This window comes from Budorcas taxicolor, chromosome 21 (assembly GCF_023091745.1).
Source record: "Budorcas taxicolor isolate Tak-1 chromosome 21, Takin1.1, whole genome shotgun sequence".
NCBI classification, from domain to species: Eukaryota; Metazoa; Chordata; class Mammalia; order Artiodactyla; family Bovidae; genus Budorcas; species Budorcas taxicolor.
Window position 1 is genome coordinate 21,575,059 of NC_068930.1, and position 17,373 is coordinate 21,592,431.

General features: G+C 49.6%; 1 protein-coding gene across 1 annotated transcript in view; it reads right to left on the reverse strand.

Moving 5' to 3' along the window:
- NTRK3 (neurotrophic receptor tyrosine kinase 3) overlaps window positions 1–17,373 on the reverse strand; it is a 414,336-nt gene that overhangs the window by 332,186 nt on the left and 64,777 nt on the right. The window contains exons 2-3 of the mRNA XM_052659381.1: window positions 4,255–4,329; window positions 3,676–3,747 (exon numbers count right to left, since the gene is read on the reverse strand). Of these exons, the coding sequence (XP_052515341.1) occupies window positions 3,676–3,747; window positions 4,255–4,329 (147 nt within the window). The remainder of the gene's footprint in view (window positions 1–3,675; window positions 3,748–4,254; window positions 4,330–17,373) is intronic.

Consider the following 17,373-nt stretch of genomic DNA (forward strand, 5'->3'; position numbering starts at 1 on the left):
CCATCAAAGCCATATTATCTCTCCTCATTGATTCTAGGATCACCATCCCAGTAATAACAGTAATTCCATCACTATTAGCAGCTTGCATTTATAAACACTATTTACTGGCACTGGGCTAAGTATGTGCCTCCTATCATAAATCTTTATCGCATCCTATCACTAGAACAGGCACCATGATTACACCTATTTTACAGATGAGCAAATAGTGGTTCCAATGATCTATTTGGAAAATCCTTATCCTTAAAAATTCAGAATCCAAAATCTTTCACCAAGGAAAGGATATATAAGGGTCAAGAATATTCTAGTCTCTCAAATGTATATAAATCAGTATTTAGTTTTTCACACTCAATAAAAGACAAAGAAGACAGACACAGTCAAAAAGAGATGCTCAGTCACTCATAAACCTTGAAGAGTCCTAGTCTCCAGCCTTCTTTGTGGCAGACAATTTGGCCTTCATATGGCTGGCTCATTTTCTGGCATGAGAGAGTATTATGACTAATCCAACAGCAGCTTAGAGGTGCGGGGCAGCTGGACCAATCAGAACAACTTGGATAACTTGACATCGGTACAGAAGGCGATGATTTCACTTCCTGCTTCTTACTGTGCACAGAAGGGGAGAAGAAAAGACTTAGCCATCACCCTAAAAAAAAAAAAAGGGCAGAAGAAGGGGGGGAAAAGCCACCAAGCCAGAGCTCGGCAATTAGTGCTGGAGTAAGTGACCATCTTGTGATTGCTCAGCTGGGGCCTGAAAACTTGTAAATGCACTTAGAGGACAGAAATAGAAGATGTTGTGAGAGAGCAGAGAAACCTTGCCCATTTGCCAGGAGAAAGTGTCCCGGAGCTGCCGGGAAATTCACTCAGTCGAGATGTGGGATGTGTCTCTGTAAATGGGAAAAGTTAATAAGTGAACCCATCGATGAAGCCAGTGCACATACCTCTTGACTCTCCTCTCTGGGACCCCCAGCCTCCTCCTCCAGCAGCCCCTGGGCCAGATGCTGACCCTATCACGTGGATCTGAGCAGCCAGCTCATCCCTAATATGCAGAGAGGCCCAAACTGGGGTTGGACTGACGGTGACCTGTCTATCTCACTCTTGATCCTTTTGCAGCCAACCGCAACACCTGGGCAAGAGCTGGCCAGTGTGTCCAGGAAGAAACGGGGCCCAAGGTCATGAGCAGGTTCACTGGTATCATCAGAACCTATTCCATTGACACCCTTCCTGCCCCCAAAGCCTTGGGGAATCTTGCAAAGCCCCACCAGCCTGTCACTGCCAGCAGACCCGGATCATCTCAAAAGAGATGGTGGGTCACAGCCCTCTTCAGGGATCTCAAGGGTAATTCAAAGACAAGTTCTAGTACAACCCACCTCAGAGACACCTGGAACCCAAGCTGCATGCCTTCCCCACCTCTGTGGCCCTTGGACATGTGATACGTCTGAAAACCCTCTCAAATGCCTGGAGAGCCGCAGGTGACAGGTACGCAGGCAGGTTCTGAGCACCAAGCCACTGCCGTCTAAAAGGACAGAGCCTCTCCCATGCGGGCAGCTTCTGTCCCCCAAGTCTGACCCCGGCCCCCAAGCTGGCATTCCCTATGTCACATTCTGTCCACAGTGTGATCCTGCCTGGCCCATGGTGTTGAAAGGTTTTATTTTTAGTGCCAGTATTTAAAATTTGAGAGGTTTCACTAAACCTCCAGCTCTTCTTGGGAAAAAAAAAACCCACAGTAAATCTGGCAACCCAAGGCCCCACTTCCTTACGGCAGCAGTCTGCTAGAACTGTTTACAGGCTGGCCCTAAGCGGGAATACGTGGTCCCCAGCTTCCACTGTCCCCATTGGTCCTCTGTGGGCATCTGGCTCTGTGACCCTCATATGAGTTAGCATGAAAAGGAGACTTCTCAGAGGTCAAAAGCTTCGTCCCCTGGGACAGTTTACATGGAAAGTCAAATCCCCTGTAAAATAAACACCTGCAACATCTGGTCCCAGCTACACCCCCAGCTGCAAAGAACACACATCAGGAGAATCCCGCCACAGAGGCTCAACTAGGGCAAGGGGGCAACAAATAATTGAGACAGCTGTGGTGGGGCATAGAGGGGAACTCAGTCCCCTACGGCTACTACATAAGACCCTGAGTAATGGCCCTGCAGTGTGCCGTGTCCAAAGGGAGGAGAGAAAGCTCAGCACAAAGCAGGGGTGGGCATCACTGATTTCAAAAATAAAAATACTAATCAAGCCCTCACTCATGCTCAGTCGATCCAGTCGTGTCTGACTCTGTTGCAACTCTGTGATCTGTAGCCCACCAGGCTTCTCGATCCACGGGATTCTCCAGGCAAGAATACTAGAGTAGGTAGCCATGCTCTCCTCCAGGGGATCTTCCCAGCCCAGGGATGGAACCCGCATCTCCTGTGTCTCCTGCCTTGGCAGGTGGATTCTTTACTGCTGAGCCACCAGGGAAGCCCTAAGCTTTCACTAGGTGCTTGGAAAAACACGCAAAGGCCCAGGGGTGAGGCCAGGACACCCCCAAAGGAGAAACAACCCGCCCACCACAATTCTCCACGATCTTTTCTCTTCCTCCACCTCCCCTCCACTTCCCTCGGATGCTCTGTCTCTTCTGGTGAGATTCCTATGCAGCCAGATGCCCTCCAAGTCCAAAGTGCCTGCACCAGAGCAACTCCCAGGTGGCCGGAGGAAAGATTCATCTGCACACCATTCCTCCATTTTCTGGCCAAATACAGCAGACTCCACCCTGCTGGTGCCTATGCAATCTCTGCTTTTGGAGAACATGCCCCATAGATGTCCAAGATGGCCACCATCTGCAAAGACCTGACCGAATATCAAGGACCCCCATGGGTGCAGTGTGTTGGCACTTTCCCTAATTGCTGGCTCTAGGTTTCCTTTTGAGCCTGTCTCTCCCCAGGAAATGGCAGTCCTCCCATCAAACCCCAGAGCCTTCAGCCCAGAACTAGGCTTAGAGAGGAAGCACGAAGCTTGTGAGATTCCATCTGCACGGGTCTAGGCAGAGCTGAGCCTGCGGAGGCCCCACCACCATCACACATGGCAGTGGTGGGCAGGGAGAGGCGGGAGGAGGAGGTTCAGACAGACAGGATTCCAGCCGACCCAGGTCATCTCAAGCGCGTCCCAAAGCTGTATGGCTTTATATACTGGTGTCTCTGCTTTTCAGAGCTCTTCGCCACTGAACTCAGGATCTATCTAGACGTGACACTTGGCCTGGCCCTGCTTTCTCTCAGCCAACCCACCCCGCGCCACACCCCCCCACACCCCCGCCCGCCATACACACACATACACTTTCGGACCTACAAATGGTCTCTGAAGAGTAGTATGCACATCACACACTACACTTATATGGGGAATTTCCTCTCATTTACATTCCCATTAAGTTGCAAATTTCATCATAAAAAGTGAACAAACCAACCCCCTAGTCTCAGGCTTTACCTTCCAATAGAAACCTCAGAGATCATCAAACCCAAAACCCTCACCTTAAGGGGCAAAACTCTGAGGCCCAGAGAAGCAATGGGACTTGCTGCAGGACACACACTAGCGAAGCCAGGTCCAGATCTCAGGCCTCGGGCTTCACCTCCCAGGACTCTCTCTCCCTGCCGTATGCCTGCTCCCATCCACCCACCCACCGACTCCCTGTGGCCCAGACCCAGCTCTACTCACATATAGCGCAAGTGGGGGTTCTTGGCGAAGGCTCTGGGCTGGATGTTCCGAAGTCCTGAGTTCTTGATGGTCCTGAAGAGAGAGAGGAAAAGGGGGTCAGCAGAGCCTACAGGGTAGAGTTACAGCTCTGCTCTGGGCCGAGGCTGACAGCCAGTGAGGCCAAGACTGGACGACAGATGCCTCTGTAAACTGAATGCATTTCTTCATCACCAGTCATCACTTGTGGTCCAGTTGAGGGACAGGACCACAGGACCAGTGGGCAGGATCTGGGCTTACATCCCACAGGGACCTGGGTGAGGGTGAGAAATGTGCCCATCCTGGCAAGTGAATAAGACTCTGGTCCAGCAACTCTAGCAACTGCAGCCTTCTCCCTTTCCCCACCCCAATTCCCCCGCAGTCACTCGCACTGAATCCAAAGGAGGTGACTGGGAATATCCTTGCTCCTTGGGGACCATCAGTCCAGCACGGGACTGAGGGAAGCACTAACCCGGGGGACGTGGGTTCAGGTTGTATCTTGAAGCCTGGACTACGTATGGGCTGGCCCCTGCCCCCACCCACACCGGGAGCTGGTGCACTCACAGCTTTTGGAGGCCAGTATAGAGCTCCATGTCCACAGCGTTGAGCGTGTGCAGACCGCGCCAGTTCTCTATGTGTCTGCAGGGAGGGAGGAAAGGCAAGGTTCAGGTCAGCAGAGGGATCACCAGAAAGATGCTGGCTTTAGTGCCAGAGACCTGGGCTTAAATCCTGGAGCAGCCACCCATGAGCCAGGCTCTCCACCAAGACCCCAGTGATCTCTGAGCCTGCTTCATTCTCTCTCTGCATGGGGCCACACACATAACCTGGCTGATGGGCTTGCTGGGGGATCCCAAGTTCTGAGCCCATGGATAGTGTTTAATGCCCTCACATCCCCTGGGCTCTAGAAAGACTACTCTTCACATTCTTGAGATTCAATCTCCCTGCAGGTCTTCCTAATTCAGTTTCTTTTCATTCTCTTTTAGTTCTTTTTAACTTCTAGGATTTTTTTTTTTTTAAACGAACAGGCTCATTTTCTACATTCCTGCCCACAGAAACAATACAAATGAAGTGATTTTTTAAAAGGGGTTGGGGGCAGCTTGCTCGTGAACATGGCTTTTCAGTGGAAAAGCCCAGAAGGAACACACACCACCTCAGGGTCCCCTAAGGGCCAGACACGGACGACCCCCTTTGGGTGAGAGTGTAAGTTAGTCACTCAGTCATGTCTGACTCTTTGCGACCCCATGTACCGTAACTCGCCAGGCTCCACTGTCCATGGAATTCTCCAGGCAAGAATACCAGAGTGGGTAGCATTCCCTTCTCCAGGGGATCTTTCCAACACGGGGATCAAATCTGAGTCTCTTGCATTGCAGGCAGATTCTTTACCGTCTGAGCCACCAGGGAAGCCCCCTTTAGTTACCATGACGCAATTCATCTGGAGTTCAAGGACGTCAGTGGCTTCATATGGCATAACCACCTCCACAAAGGAGGCATGACCAAAGGCCTGGGTGTCATGGAAAGAACAGGAGGCTGGCATTTGAGGAGCCGGATTCCAGCTTTATCTCTGGGACTTTAGCAGCCGTGGCTTTGAGCATGAGCTCTCAACACCCTGGGCCTCTGGTGTCCTCATTTGTAAGGGGAGAGAGTTACACCAGATCAGCAGTTTCTCCCCCATCTCTTTATAAAGATCTTCTTTTAGAACTTTCTCCCGAGAGACTTCATGCTTAGCTCCCTAAACATGTGTCAAGCAAGCACACACACTTATTAAGCAATAATTAATTCATCTTCTCAGATTTACTAATCCAAGATATAAATCACTGTTAACCAGAGTTTTTTTTTATCAACGGGCATAAACCAGCACTGACTCATCCAGCAGATAAATTCCAGCACAAAGCAAAGGAATTCTCGGAAGTACTGTTAGCATGGAAGGGCTCGTCATGGGTATGGATTTGATTTCCTTTGTTTGGTGTATATATATATGTATATATATATACATATATATATAGAGAGAGAGAGAGAAAACACCAGGGACAAACATCCTACATTACTGCTTTGGGGTCCAGGTTGAGAACCATAAGACAAACAGTCCTCAACCATTTTTGCCCCAGGGACTGGTTTTGTGGAAGACAATTTTTCTACCGACTGGAGAGGGTGGGTGGTTGGGGGATGATTCAAGTGTATTACGTTTATTGTGCATTTTATTTCTATTATTATTACATCAGCTCTACCTCAGATCATCAGGCTTTAGATCCCGGAGGTTAGGGACCTCTGCATTAGACTACTGATTACCAAGGTCCTTTCCAGCTCCAAAGTCATCTGAGAGGAGGCCATTCATACACCCCCACCACCCCAAGGAGCTCCAGGGGCCACAGGAAAAGGCCTCCTGCTGCCCTCCTGGGCTCTGACTCTCCCATCAGTGCCCCCAAAGTCTAAGCATCCTCTTGGAGAGGAGGGGAAAGACATGACAGCTCGCTCTGGGACAGTGGTACCCGAGGCATGGGAAAGACAGCCACCTTCCCCAGACATCCCCGCCCAGGCCCCACCTCACCCGTGGTTCTGCCATCTGCCATCAGGTGGGACCAGAGCCAGGAAGGCCGCAGGGAGGCAGTGGCCAGGGCCTCTGGAAGCATTTCAGAGCCGCGCAGCGACAAGGTATGCCAAGAGCCCTTTTTGTACCACATTCTCTCGGAGCCCCTGCTAAGCAGCCAGACACATTAGCATCTGCTGGGGACATGGGCCAGGTGGCCAGGTCGGTATTGAATTCCTTCTCCAAAGCCTTCTCCCCTGGAAGCCGCATGGCCCCAGGACAGTTTGTTTGGTCTGGGTTCGCCAGGGCAGGGACCCAGGCTCCATGTCAGCTGAGAAGGAAGTTCAGAGGGGGCAGAAGGACCTGTGCCAGCCCCATCCCCACCCGGGGTATCCACTCAGTCCATGTAAGCCACCAAGTGTTAACATATTGCAGTGTTCCTGCCGACGGGTCTTCATTCATGGGAGCCCAGCTTCACACAAGCTCCCAACAAGCAGCTGTCGACCAAGTTGTTTAAATAAATGAAATCAGTTTTCTGAGCCCACATTAGAATTCCAGAAATGTGTTTTTATTATGGCTGAGTTGTCAATCATTATTGCAGTTGAATACTTGACTTCTCTCAGCCTTCCTGTCCTTATGCCCACAAACGACCCTTCCCCGGCAGAGGCGCTCACAGACACAGCAGGATGATGGCTGAAGTCCTGGGTGCACAGGGCTCTCTCGTCTATATCATATAGCACCTTGTATCTTCTTTTGAGTCTGAATTTTCCTACATCAGGGAACGGCACTTTTATAGCAACTGTGTGATTAGGAGTTGGTTCTCCAAAGCTGGGTTAGCCACTACAAACTCCAGCCCACAACCCATTTCCATACAGCCTGAGAAATAAGAATAGTTTTTACGTTTTTTTTTTTTAATCTAACATAGAATCCTATTTTGTGACATGTGAAAAGTATATGAAGTTTAAATCTCCATGTACATATCTGCTCATTTACTCTTGTCTGTGACCACTTTTCTCAGCAAAAATGGAGTTGAGTTATTGCTGCAGAAGCTCACTTAAAATATTGACTTTCTGGCCTTTCATAGAAAAAGGTTGCTGACCCCTGCCTAGAGCCAGACTGCCAGGATACAGATCCTGTCTCCATCGCTACCTCGATCTATGAGACCCTGTCCAGTCTGTGCCTCAGTTTCTTCATCTGTCAAATGGGAATAATAGAATACCTCCAGCATAAGAAGGACATAAGGATTGCACGTTACATTAAAAAGCCGTTACAGCAGCTGGGGTCACAGTAAGTCCTCAGGGAGTGCCCACTGTGATGATTATTTTTAACCTCAGGCTTTGTAGAGGCTGGGCTTCCCTGATGGCTCAGACCGTAACTAATCAGCCTGCAGAGGAGACCTGGGTTTGATCCCTGGGCTGGGAAGATCCCCTGGAGAAGGGAATGACTACCCACTCCAGTATTCTTGCCTGGAAAATCCCATGGACAGAGGAGCCTTCGGGGGGTTACAGTCCCTGGGGTCACAAAGATATGGACACAGCTAAGCAGCTAACATTTTCATTCTTTTCACTTCTGTAGAGGCCGAGCAGTCTTCTCTCAGTTTTCATGCTAAAAGGGCAGCCTGGTTCTGCTGGAAGTTGTCATTTCTCAGCCATCATTGATAAAAACTCCGAGTGGCAGAAGGGTGGAGGGGCAGTAAACCTGTCATTCATGACCTCCAGGAAAACTGTTCGAGCCAAAATTATAAACAGTGTCAGAGGATGCACAGACGGCAGCGCCGAGCGGGTTCTCAGGGAAGAGCAGAACCGCGAAGGTGCAGCCTGACATTTGCCGTTGACATGGGCAGGGAGCCTGCCAAGCTTTCCCAGTGACTCACCACTTGGTACCAGCCCCAGGGGCCATAACTCTGCTGGCTGCTTTGTGCTAATGCAGAGACCGTGAGTTTAAGTGGAAAAGGCAGGTTCTAAAAATATAATAAATAAATAAGACCAAGTCTGAGAGAGGTCTGCCTTGCTTTGGTCTGTAGTAAACAGTGGTTCCCTTGGCCCAGTACAATTACACATGACTTCTTTTGGTGTGCTTTTCTGGGTTGTCCAGGCTGTTTGCATGGTGCATGGATTCTGTCATCTGGAAAGCAATCACAAATGATGGAGGGCTTCCCAGGTAGCTCGGTGGTAAAGAATCCATCTGCCAATGCAGGAGACTCGGGTTCTATCCCTGATCTGGGAAGATCCCCTGGTGAAGGAAATGGCAACCCACTCCAGTGAGTGCCTGGAGAATCCCATGGACAGAGGAGCCTGGTAGGCTACAGTCCATGGGGTCACAAAAAGAATGGGACACAACTTACCATCTAAACAACAAGAATGACCATGTTTTTCAAGGAAGGTTAAGCCCTTGAGCCCTGTCCAGCAGGGCAGTCACTGGTCTCCCTCTCCCAGGATGACAGGCTGCGACCAGCCCATCCGAGCAGCAGCCTTGCACTCGCCTGGCACCGCTGTGGAAGGCTCGAGAAATCAGAGCGGTACCAGGAACACAGGTCAGCAGGAGCCCAGATCCCGCATCGTCTGCTCAGGCACAGCATGTGGCACTGGTGGCCCCGCAAAGACTTGCAGCCTCCCCTCAGTGTGACTCCGGGCTCCCATCCCTACTCTGATTTCCTCCACTTTAGTCTCTTGAATTCAGCGGTTCCCAACTAGAGGCAATTTTGCTCCCAGAGGTCATTTGGCAATGCTTGGAGACATTTTGGGGGCTTCCCTATGGCTCAGCAGTAAAGAATCTGCCTGCAATGCAGGAGATCCAGGTTTGATTCCTGGGTCGGAAAGATCCCCTGGAGGAGGGCATGGCAACCCACTCCAGCATTCTTGCCTGGAGAATCCCATGGACAGAGGATCCTGACGCTACAGTCCATAGAGCCTCCAAGAATCGGACAAGACAGAAGCGATGGAGCACGCACACCAGGGGACATTTTTGAGGGTCACACTGGGGTCAGGCAGTGACATGGGCATCCACAGTGATGCTTCTAAACATTCCATCATCCACCAGGCAGCATCCCCACAGCAAGGAATCATCTGCCCCAAATGTCCACAGTATTCAGGATGGGAAACATTGCTTTATTACAGAACGCTTCTATTTAAGACCCTTTACTGCTGAGCCACCAGGGAAGCCCCGTGTTTTCATCTACTTTGCTTCAAAAGTTAAGGAGGTGTGTAATGCATCTTAGGGAAAAGAAGAAACATCCAGTGAGGAGGTTGAACATGCAGAGGTTCTGTATTTAAATTTTGTTATCTGGAAAATTTGGTTATGAAGAACAGCTCATTAATAGCAGTGAGGGATCACAGGGGAAAATAACAGCCATCTGACAGCAGAGAGCAGAGAGAAAAGCTTGGGAAGACGAGGAAATACTGGGCCTGCTGCATCTAAAGAAAGGCAGGATGCTCCTTTGTCCCACCAGGCAGTCCTTATCTTTCTGGGTAGCCAGGTGAGGAGGAGAGCTCTGCCAGGTACACGGTGCCTTGCACCTCTCATGAGCATCCACAACCAGCTTAGTCCTCCGCTGTTGGATGGATTTGAATGTTGCAGTGTTCTAGAGTTTTCTGCCTTTAACTTTTAAATACTGGAGATACAAACAACTCTTAAACATATCCACATGGCGTATTTTTAATTGAAATAAAGACCACAGTCTGTGCCGTCTAGTTTTTATGTGCTTGGAGTTTGCCAATTCATTTCCATATTGGCCCTAGCCAGACAGAAGGAGGAAGAAATAATGGTACAAAAGCACAATTGGATGAACTCTAATGCAAAGGATTTTTATATTCGCTATGAATATATTAATTAACAGGGGCTTAATTAATTAGCGGGTGGGGCTAGTGGTAAAGAACGCACCTGCCAATGCAGGAGACCTAAGAGATGCGGGTTCAATCCCTGCGTTGGGAAGACCCCCTAGCGGAGGGCATGGCAACCCCCTCCAGCATTCTTGCCTGGAGAATGCCATGAGCAGAGGAGGTTGGCGGGCCATGGTCCATGGGGTTGCAAAAGGGTTGGACACGACTGGATGGACTTGGCATGCACGCACCCGTGCACACACATGTTAATTAGCATTTCACTTGTGTTCTGACTCATCCCTACAGGGGTTCAAGGCAGCTGTGGCTTGGGTTTATCTCCAGGAATAAATGCTCGCTGAGCCACTGGGAGTGACTCCATCCTTCCCAAGTCTACCTGGAAGGAGCATGTGCTTTGACCAAGGATCCCCCACCGAGACCTTATGGAAGTTTTCTGAGCTGTAACACTGAGCTCAGCTCTGGCTCTGGAGCTCAGTGCTGTCCTGAACTAAGCCTCCGTTCCTTCCTTCCTCTGGAAAAATGTTGCACGTCGGCTCCTGGCAGAACGTCAGCAGAGTGTCATGATTCTGTGGCATAAGGAAAGGGCAGTGACAAGGGGGCAGGGACAGGCCACTGACGTGACTCTCTGCATGGAACATTTCATATTCCCATGCAATGAAGAGGCCTTCGAAGTGCTAGTAGGAAGCTGCTGTATAACACAGGGGGCTCAGCTCGGTATCCTGTAATGGCCTAGAGGGGTGAAGAATCAGCCTGCAATGTGGGAGACCCAGATTCGGTCCCTGGGTGGGGAAGATCCCCTGGAGGAGGAAATGGCAACCCACTCCAGCACTCTTGCCTGGAAAATCCCATGGACGGCGGAGCCTGGTGGGCTGCCATCTATGGGGTCGCACAGAGTCGGACACGACTGAAGCGACTTAGCAGCAGCAGCAGAGTGATTAACACTTTCACTTTTCAGAGGGGTGAGAGGGAGGTTCAAGGAGGAGGGGACATATGTGGAGCTGATAGTCTTTGGAGTCCATGGGGTCGCAAAAGAGTCGGATACGACAGCGACTAAACAGCAACAAAACAGACAGAACATGACTTAGAACATTTTCTTGAAGATCCTGGATCATTGCGATCAACTTACCTGTCCGTCTGAGCTAGGCTCAGAGGCTCTTGAAGTAGGTAGAACCTGTATCCCTGCCCAAAACGATTCTATCCTGAAATGATGCCTGAATTCTAAGGGCTACTGCTTCCATTTTTTAAAGATTTTTCTGGCTCTTCTTTGCTATCAAGCTGTGACCCCAGGGCCCTTCTAACATGCTGCCCTGCAGTCCACTGGAGAACAGAGATCAAGAGTGGACACCCTGAGCTCAGCTGGGTGCTGAGTGACTTGGGCTCAGAGGGAGGGGATATATGTGTACATAGAACAATTCACATTGTTACATAACACAAACTAACAAAACATTGCACAGCAATTATCTTCCAATTAAAAAAAAGAATCTATGATAAACCATAATGGAAAAATAAACTATTTTAAAAGGAATAGATAATATGTGTATGGGGTGGGGTGTGGGTTAGTTGCTCAGTTCAGTTCAGTTCAATTGCTCAGTTGTGTCCAACTCTTTGCGACCACATGAACTGCAGCACGCCAGGCCTCCCCGTCCATCACCAACTCCTGGAGTCCACCCAAACCCATGTCCATTGAGTTGGTGATGCCATCCAACCATCTTATCCTCTGTCGTCCCCTTCTCCTCCTGCCCTCAATCTTTCCCAGCACCAGGGTCTTTTCAAATGAGTCAGCTCTTCGCATCAGGTGGCCAAAGTATTGGAGTTTCAGCTTCAACATCAGTCCTTCCAATGAACACCCAGGACTGATCTCCTTTAGGATGGACTGGTTGGATATCCTTGCAGTCCAAGGGCCTCTCAAGAGTCTTCTCCAACACCACAGTTCAAAAGCATCAATTCTTCGGTGCTCAGCTTTCTTTATAGTCCAACTCTCACATCCATACATGACCACTGGAAAAACCATAGCCTGGACTAGACAGACTTTTGTTGACAAAGTAATGTCTCTGCTTTTTAACGTGCTGTCTAGGTTGGTCAAAAATTTCCTTCCAAAGAGTAAGCGTCTTTTAATTTCATGGCTGCAATTACCATCTGCAGTGATTTTGGAGCCCATAAAAATAAAGTCAGCCACTGTTTCCACTGTTTCCCTATCTATTTGCCATGAAGTGATGGGACCAGATGACATGATCCTAGTTTTCTGAATGTTGAGCTTTAACCCAACTTTTTCAGTCTCCTCTTTCACTTTCATCAAGAGGCTCTTTAGTTCTTCTTCACTTTCTGCCATAAGGGTGGTGTCATCTGCATATCTGAGGTTATTGATATTTCTCCCATTAATCTTGATTCCAGCTTGGGCTTCCTCCAGTCCAGCATTTCTCGTGATGCACTCTGCATATAAGTTAAACAAGCAGGGTGACAATATACAGCCTTGATGTACTCCTTTTCCTATTTGGAACCAGTCTGTTGTTCCATATCCAGTTCTAACTGTTGCTTCCTGACCTGCATACAGGTTTCTCAAGAGGCAGGTCAGGTGGTCTGGTATTCCCATCTCTTTCAGAATTTTGTCCACAGTTTATTGTGATCCACACAGTCAAAGGCTTTGGCATAGTCAATAAAGCAGAAATAGATGTTTTTCAGGAACTCTCTTGCTTTTTCCATGATCCAGCAGATGTTGGCAATTTGATCTCTGGTTCCTTTGCCTTTTCTAAATTCTGCTTGAACATCTGTAAGTTCATGGTTCACGTATTGCTGAAGCCTGGCTTGGAGAATTTTAAGCATTACTTTACTAGGTTAGTTGCTCAGTGGTGTCCAACTCTGCGACTCCATGCACTGTAGCCCACCAGCCTTCTCTGTCCATGGAATTCTCCAGGCGAGAATACTGAGTACTGGAGTGGGTTGCCATTCCCTTTTCCAGGGGATCTTCCTGACCCAGGGATTGAATCTGGGTCTCCTGCACAGCAGGCCGATTCTTCACCATCTGAGCCACTAGGCAAGCCCGTTTATCTACCTATCTAACATATTATGTGCATAACGTATTATTTGTACGTATATGTAATTGAGTCACTTTGCCATACAACAGGAATTACCAACATTGTAAATCAACTGTTGTTGTTCAGTCGCTCAGTTGTGTCCAACTCTCTGTGACCCATGGACTGCAGCAAGCCAGGCTTCCCTGTCCTTCTTCAATAAAAAGAAATAAGAAGAAACAAAATAACAGTGGACACTCAACACCCACACCCAGAATTTGGAAACTGGATGCCTCAGGACCAGTAACTCCAGCCTCTGCAGACCTCAGTCTCCTAACAGGAAATCTGGGTGCTCTGAGGATTAGCTGAGGCCATGCCCACATCCTCCGTTCAGCTCTGACACCCAGAACTAGTGCAAATCAGAGCTGACTCTATGACTGCCTTTGGCACTGTGCCTTATGTCAGAGTAGTAAGAATCTGAATAAGAATTTAAGAGAATATGAAAAAAATCATGCACAGACATGTGTGCGCACATGTGCACACACACACAGATAGATAGATACTTGCCTCTGTTTTCTTACTTCGTTTCACATACCCTTTCTGGATGATCAAGCTAACCAGATAAGTAAGTGTTCTTGTTAATTCATAATTCACATGTTCCTATTGCCATTCTTGGAGGTGTATCCTGGCAGGAGGTAGCTGAAACTGGCGTTTCTCAGATGCTTTTTATATGAGTACTGAGTCCTCCAAGAACACAGAAGTTTCAGATATCAAGGCTGGACAGACCTCCCATCCTTTCACCTTCAGATGTCCCTGCTTCCTGTAAGACATGGGGCTCCCATCACCTTCTCACTTGAATCTAAAATGGTGGCCCAAATTCAAGTATCGAGTTGGGTACCTGGGGAAACTAGCTTGGAATCTCATTTTCTAATAAGTCAGTGTTAGAGCACACAGATGCATGAGTGTGCACATACACGCACTCACACACACATGCACACCCATGCACACACACCAAGAATACGCTGGATGTTCGACTTCCCAACCTTGTAGGGCAAGGAGAAAATTGATTTGTTATCCAGGCCTATTATGTCTAGCGATCCAGACAGAAGCATTAGCCTTCAATTATCTGATATGTTTAGCATTATAAACAAACCGTCTGGAGCGATAGCCCCGTGGAGCTCAAGCACCAGAGGACTGGGGAAGAACTGCCTCGGATCGCACCAGCCAAGTCACTCGGCTCTCCTCCCTTGACAGACGCCTGGGGAGCCTTCCTGGGCTGGCAGCCCCAGCACGCCAGCACATGAGCACACCAGCTCTACAAGCAGCTGCCCGCCAAGGACCATGGTGAACCAGCCCCACGTCGCAGGCACCCCCAGGACCGCAGAAAGGAGCACTCAGGTCGTGCGGTGAACAGATGGAAGGCAACAGCATCTGTGCCGGCTTCCTGATCCACTCTGAGACTCGTGCCAGGAACGGGGGCTGCTTGTGTGCACACCTATGCTCTCCACCTGCTGAAATGCGGTGTCTCCTAACGGAGGAACAGTCAAAGGCATGCATCTGGGGGCTCAGCCAGCTTACTGGGGAGCCCAGGCTGCCCTGCACGGGTCCCAGCCTGTGACCAGACTGGCCTGCCCCTCGCCAGTCTGTCTGCTTCTCCCCATGTCCACTGCTGCCCTCTCGTCCACATGCCAGGGAGCCACCGCCTATAACTGCAAGCGGCCACCACCTCTGAGCTGGCCTCCCAGGCTTCACCCTCCCCCAACAGACTCTCCTCCAGTGCAATCCTCCTCTTTCCTGCTTATAACCCTCCAACTGCTTCCTTTGCTCCTTAAAATAAAATCCAAAACCCAGGCCGTCGTGGCCCACAAGCTGATCGCCAGCTGCGTCCATGGTTCCCTCCGTGAACACACCCCCTGGTTTTCCAAGCCCCGGCCACAGGGACATGCCTTCTGTTCTTTAAACCTACCAGGCTAATTCCTGATCAGAACTTCCAGGAAACACTCTTCCCTGACTCCTTCTAATCTCTCAGGCCTCCCCTCCAAGGTCACCTTCTCGGAGAAGCCAGCTGACTCCTCTGCGAGCCCACCCTCCCTTCCCTGCCAGCTGCTCTCTGGCGCAAGCCCCTGTTTATGTCCTTCACAGCCCTTAATAACCATCTGTAATTGTCTTATTTGATTATTTGATTACGTGTTTGTCGTGTCCCTAGAACTATAATGCATCAGAACAGAGCTCCTATCTGTCTTACTCCCAGCTCCCTTACCTCCAGAATCTCAAATGCTGCCCCAGGGTAAGTATATACTCGGGGTGTCATCCAGATTGGTGCTAAGTAGCCACCTAGATGCCCTAACTCACGCCAGAGGTGTTCCAGGCACGGCACCTCCACGGTCCTCTCCCTGGGCCCTGCTCAGCAGCTGAACCGGCAGAAGCCCTGAGCTTGATCTCTGAAGAAGAATGTGGCCCAGGGCACATGATTCAACATCCCAAATGGGGACAGGCAACTTGGGGAATCACTGCAGAGCCCAGAGACAGGGTGATCCCAGAGATCTCAGGACCAGACCTGGACCGGACCTCCCCGCCTCCAGGAGAGATCTCTGGTCTACTGCCCACCATCAGGGTCAGGAGAGGGGCAGTGGGCAGGACCTCCTCTCACTAGACATTGGAGCAGATGAGGTGGAAATGCTCTTAGTGCCTAAGCACATCTTCTCCATCCTTCCCTTCCCCACATGACTATGGTCTTCACCAGAATATGAGTTTTCTGAAAGCTTGTGTTCCCAGTGCCATGCAAAACTCAGTGACATCTGAATGAATGGCTGAACCTCAAAGTGATCAACAGAGGCGCTGAAATGGATAGTCCTCTACCAGCTCCTCTGTGGGCCTTCCCCTGCCCACATCCACTAATCCAGGGCTCATTCCATGTTTCTCCTTCTGATCCCAGTCCCCTCACTCTCCCCCTCTTAGATTTTTCTATCAGCATATAAACACATCCAAGGAAAGCCCATTTCAAAGAAAATCCCCTCAGCTCAATGTTCTTCAACTACCAACTCATGTCTCTCCGTCTCCTTATGCCAAATGTTTTCAAAAGAATTGCCCACATTCCCAGGCCTTCCTTCCTTGCCTCCCTTTGACCCTTCATCTGAGTCTGTCTTCATCCCTACCACTCCACTGAAACGATATTGTCAAGGTCACCAGTGGTTTCCACATTGGCAGATTCTTCTCTGCCATCCAGTTTCTCAGTCTCCCAGCAGCATTTTACCTAGTTAACCACCCTCTCTTTCTGAAAACACTCTCTTCTCTATGAATCTCTTAACCTCGCTCTCTGCTGGGTTTCTTTCCACCTCCCTGGATAGCGTATCTTAGTCTCCTTGGCTGGTTCCATAGTCTTTATCCATCACTGGGGGAGCCTCCAGGTCTCACCCTCACCAGGCCATGGGGAGCTCACCCAGGTGCTCTGCTGTGAATACCATCTATGCGCCCAAAGGTATCTCTGGTCAGACCTCCCAGCTGAGCTCCAGGCTCTTCCGTCATATGTCAGCAACACCAATTCTTGCTGTCCTCCCACTTGGGCGTCTCCATCTCAGTAAATGGCCCCAATGCCACACAGTTGTCCAAGTCAAATTTCATCACCGATTGCTCCCTTCCCTCCCTCCAACACCCACACCTTAGCAAGTGCAGCTCCGCAGGAGATCATCAGCTCTGCTTACTGCCCACCATCCCCACTCTTATCATCTCTCACCACCCAGGCTGCCTCGGCTCTTTCAAAGGCCACTGCCTCCAAAACATGACCCCTGCTTCCACGGCTTCCACTTCCACTTGACGAAACCTGTCTTCACACAGAGCCTGAAAGAGCTTTTCATAACATAAACCAGTGTCCTCCCTGGCGGTCCAGTGGCTAGGACTCCACAGTCCCAGTGCAGGGGACCCAAGTTCAATCCCTGGTCAGGGAACAAGATCTCGCATACTACAACAAAGATCAAAGATCCCACATGTCACAACTAAGGCCTGACACAGCAAAATTAAAAATACATGTATATTTTAAATAACTAAATTAGATCATTCCCCTCTTTTCCACTCTCTCCCCCCAAAAATCAGCCCCTGATGGCTTCTGTACTTGGGATGAAATTCATTCTCCATCTCAGCCAGCAGGATCCTCCATGTCTGGCTCATCCCTCTCCCTCCTGAGCTCAAGCTAACCTTAACTTTGTTTACTTGGCTTTAGTCTCACTGGTCTCCTTTCTAGTCTTCAAAACATCAAGCTCCCTCCCGCTTCTCAGGACCTTGTTTTTGCCTTTAAAAGTACTTGGATTCCCTTTCAAAC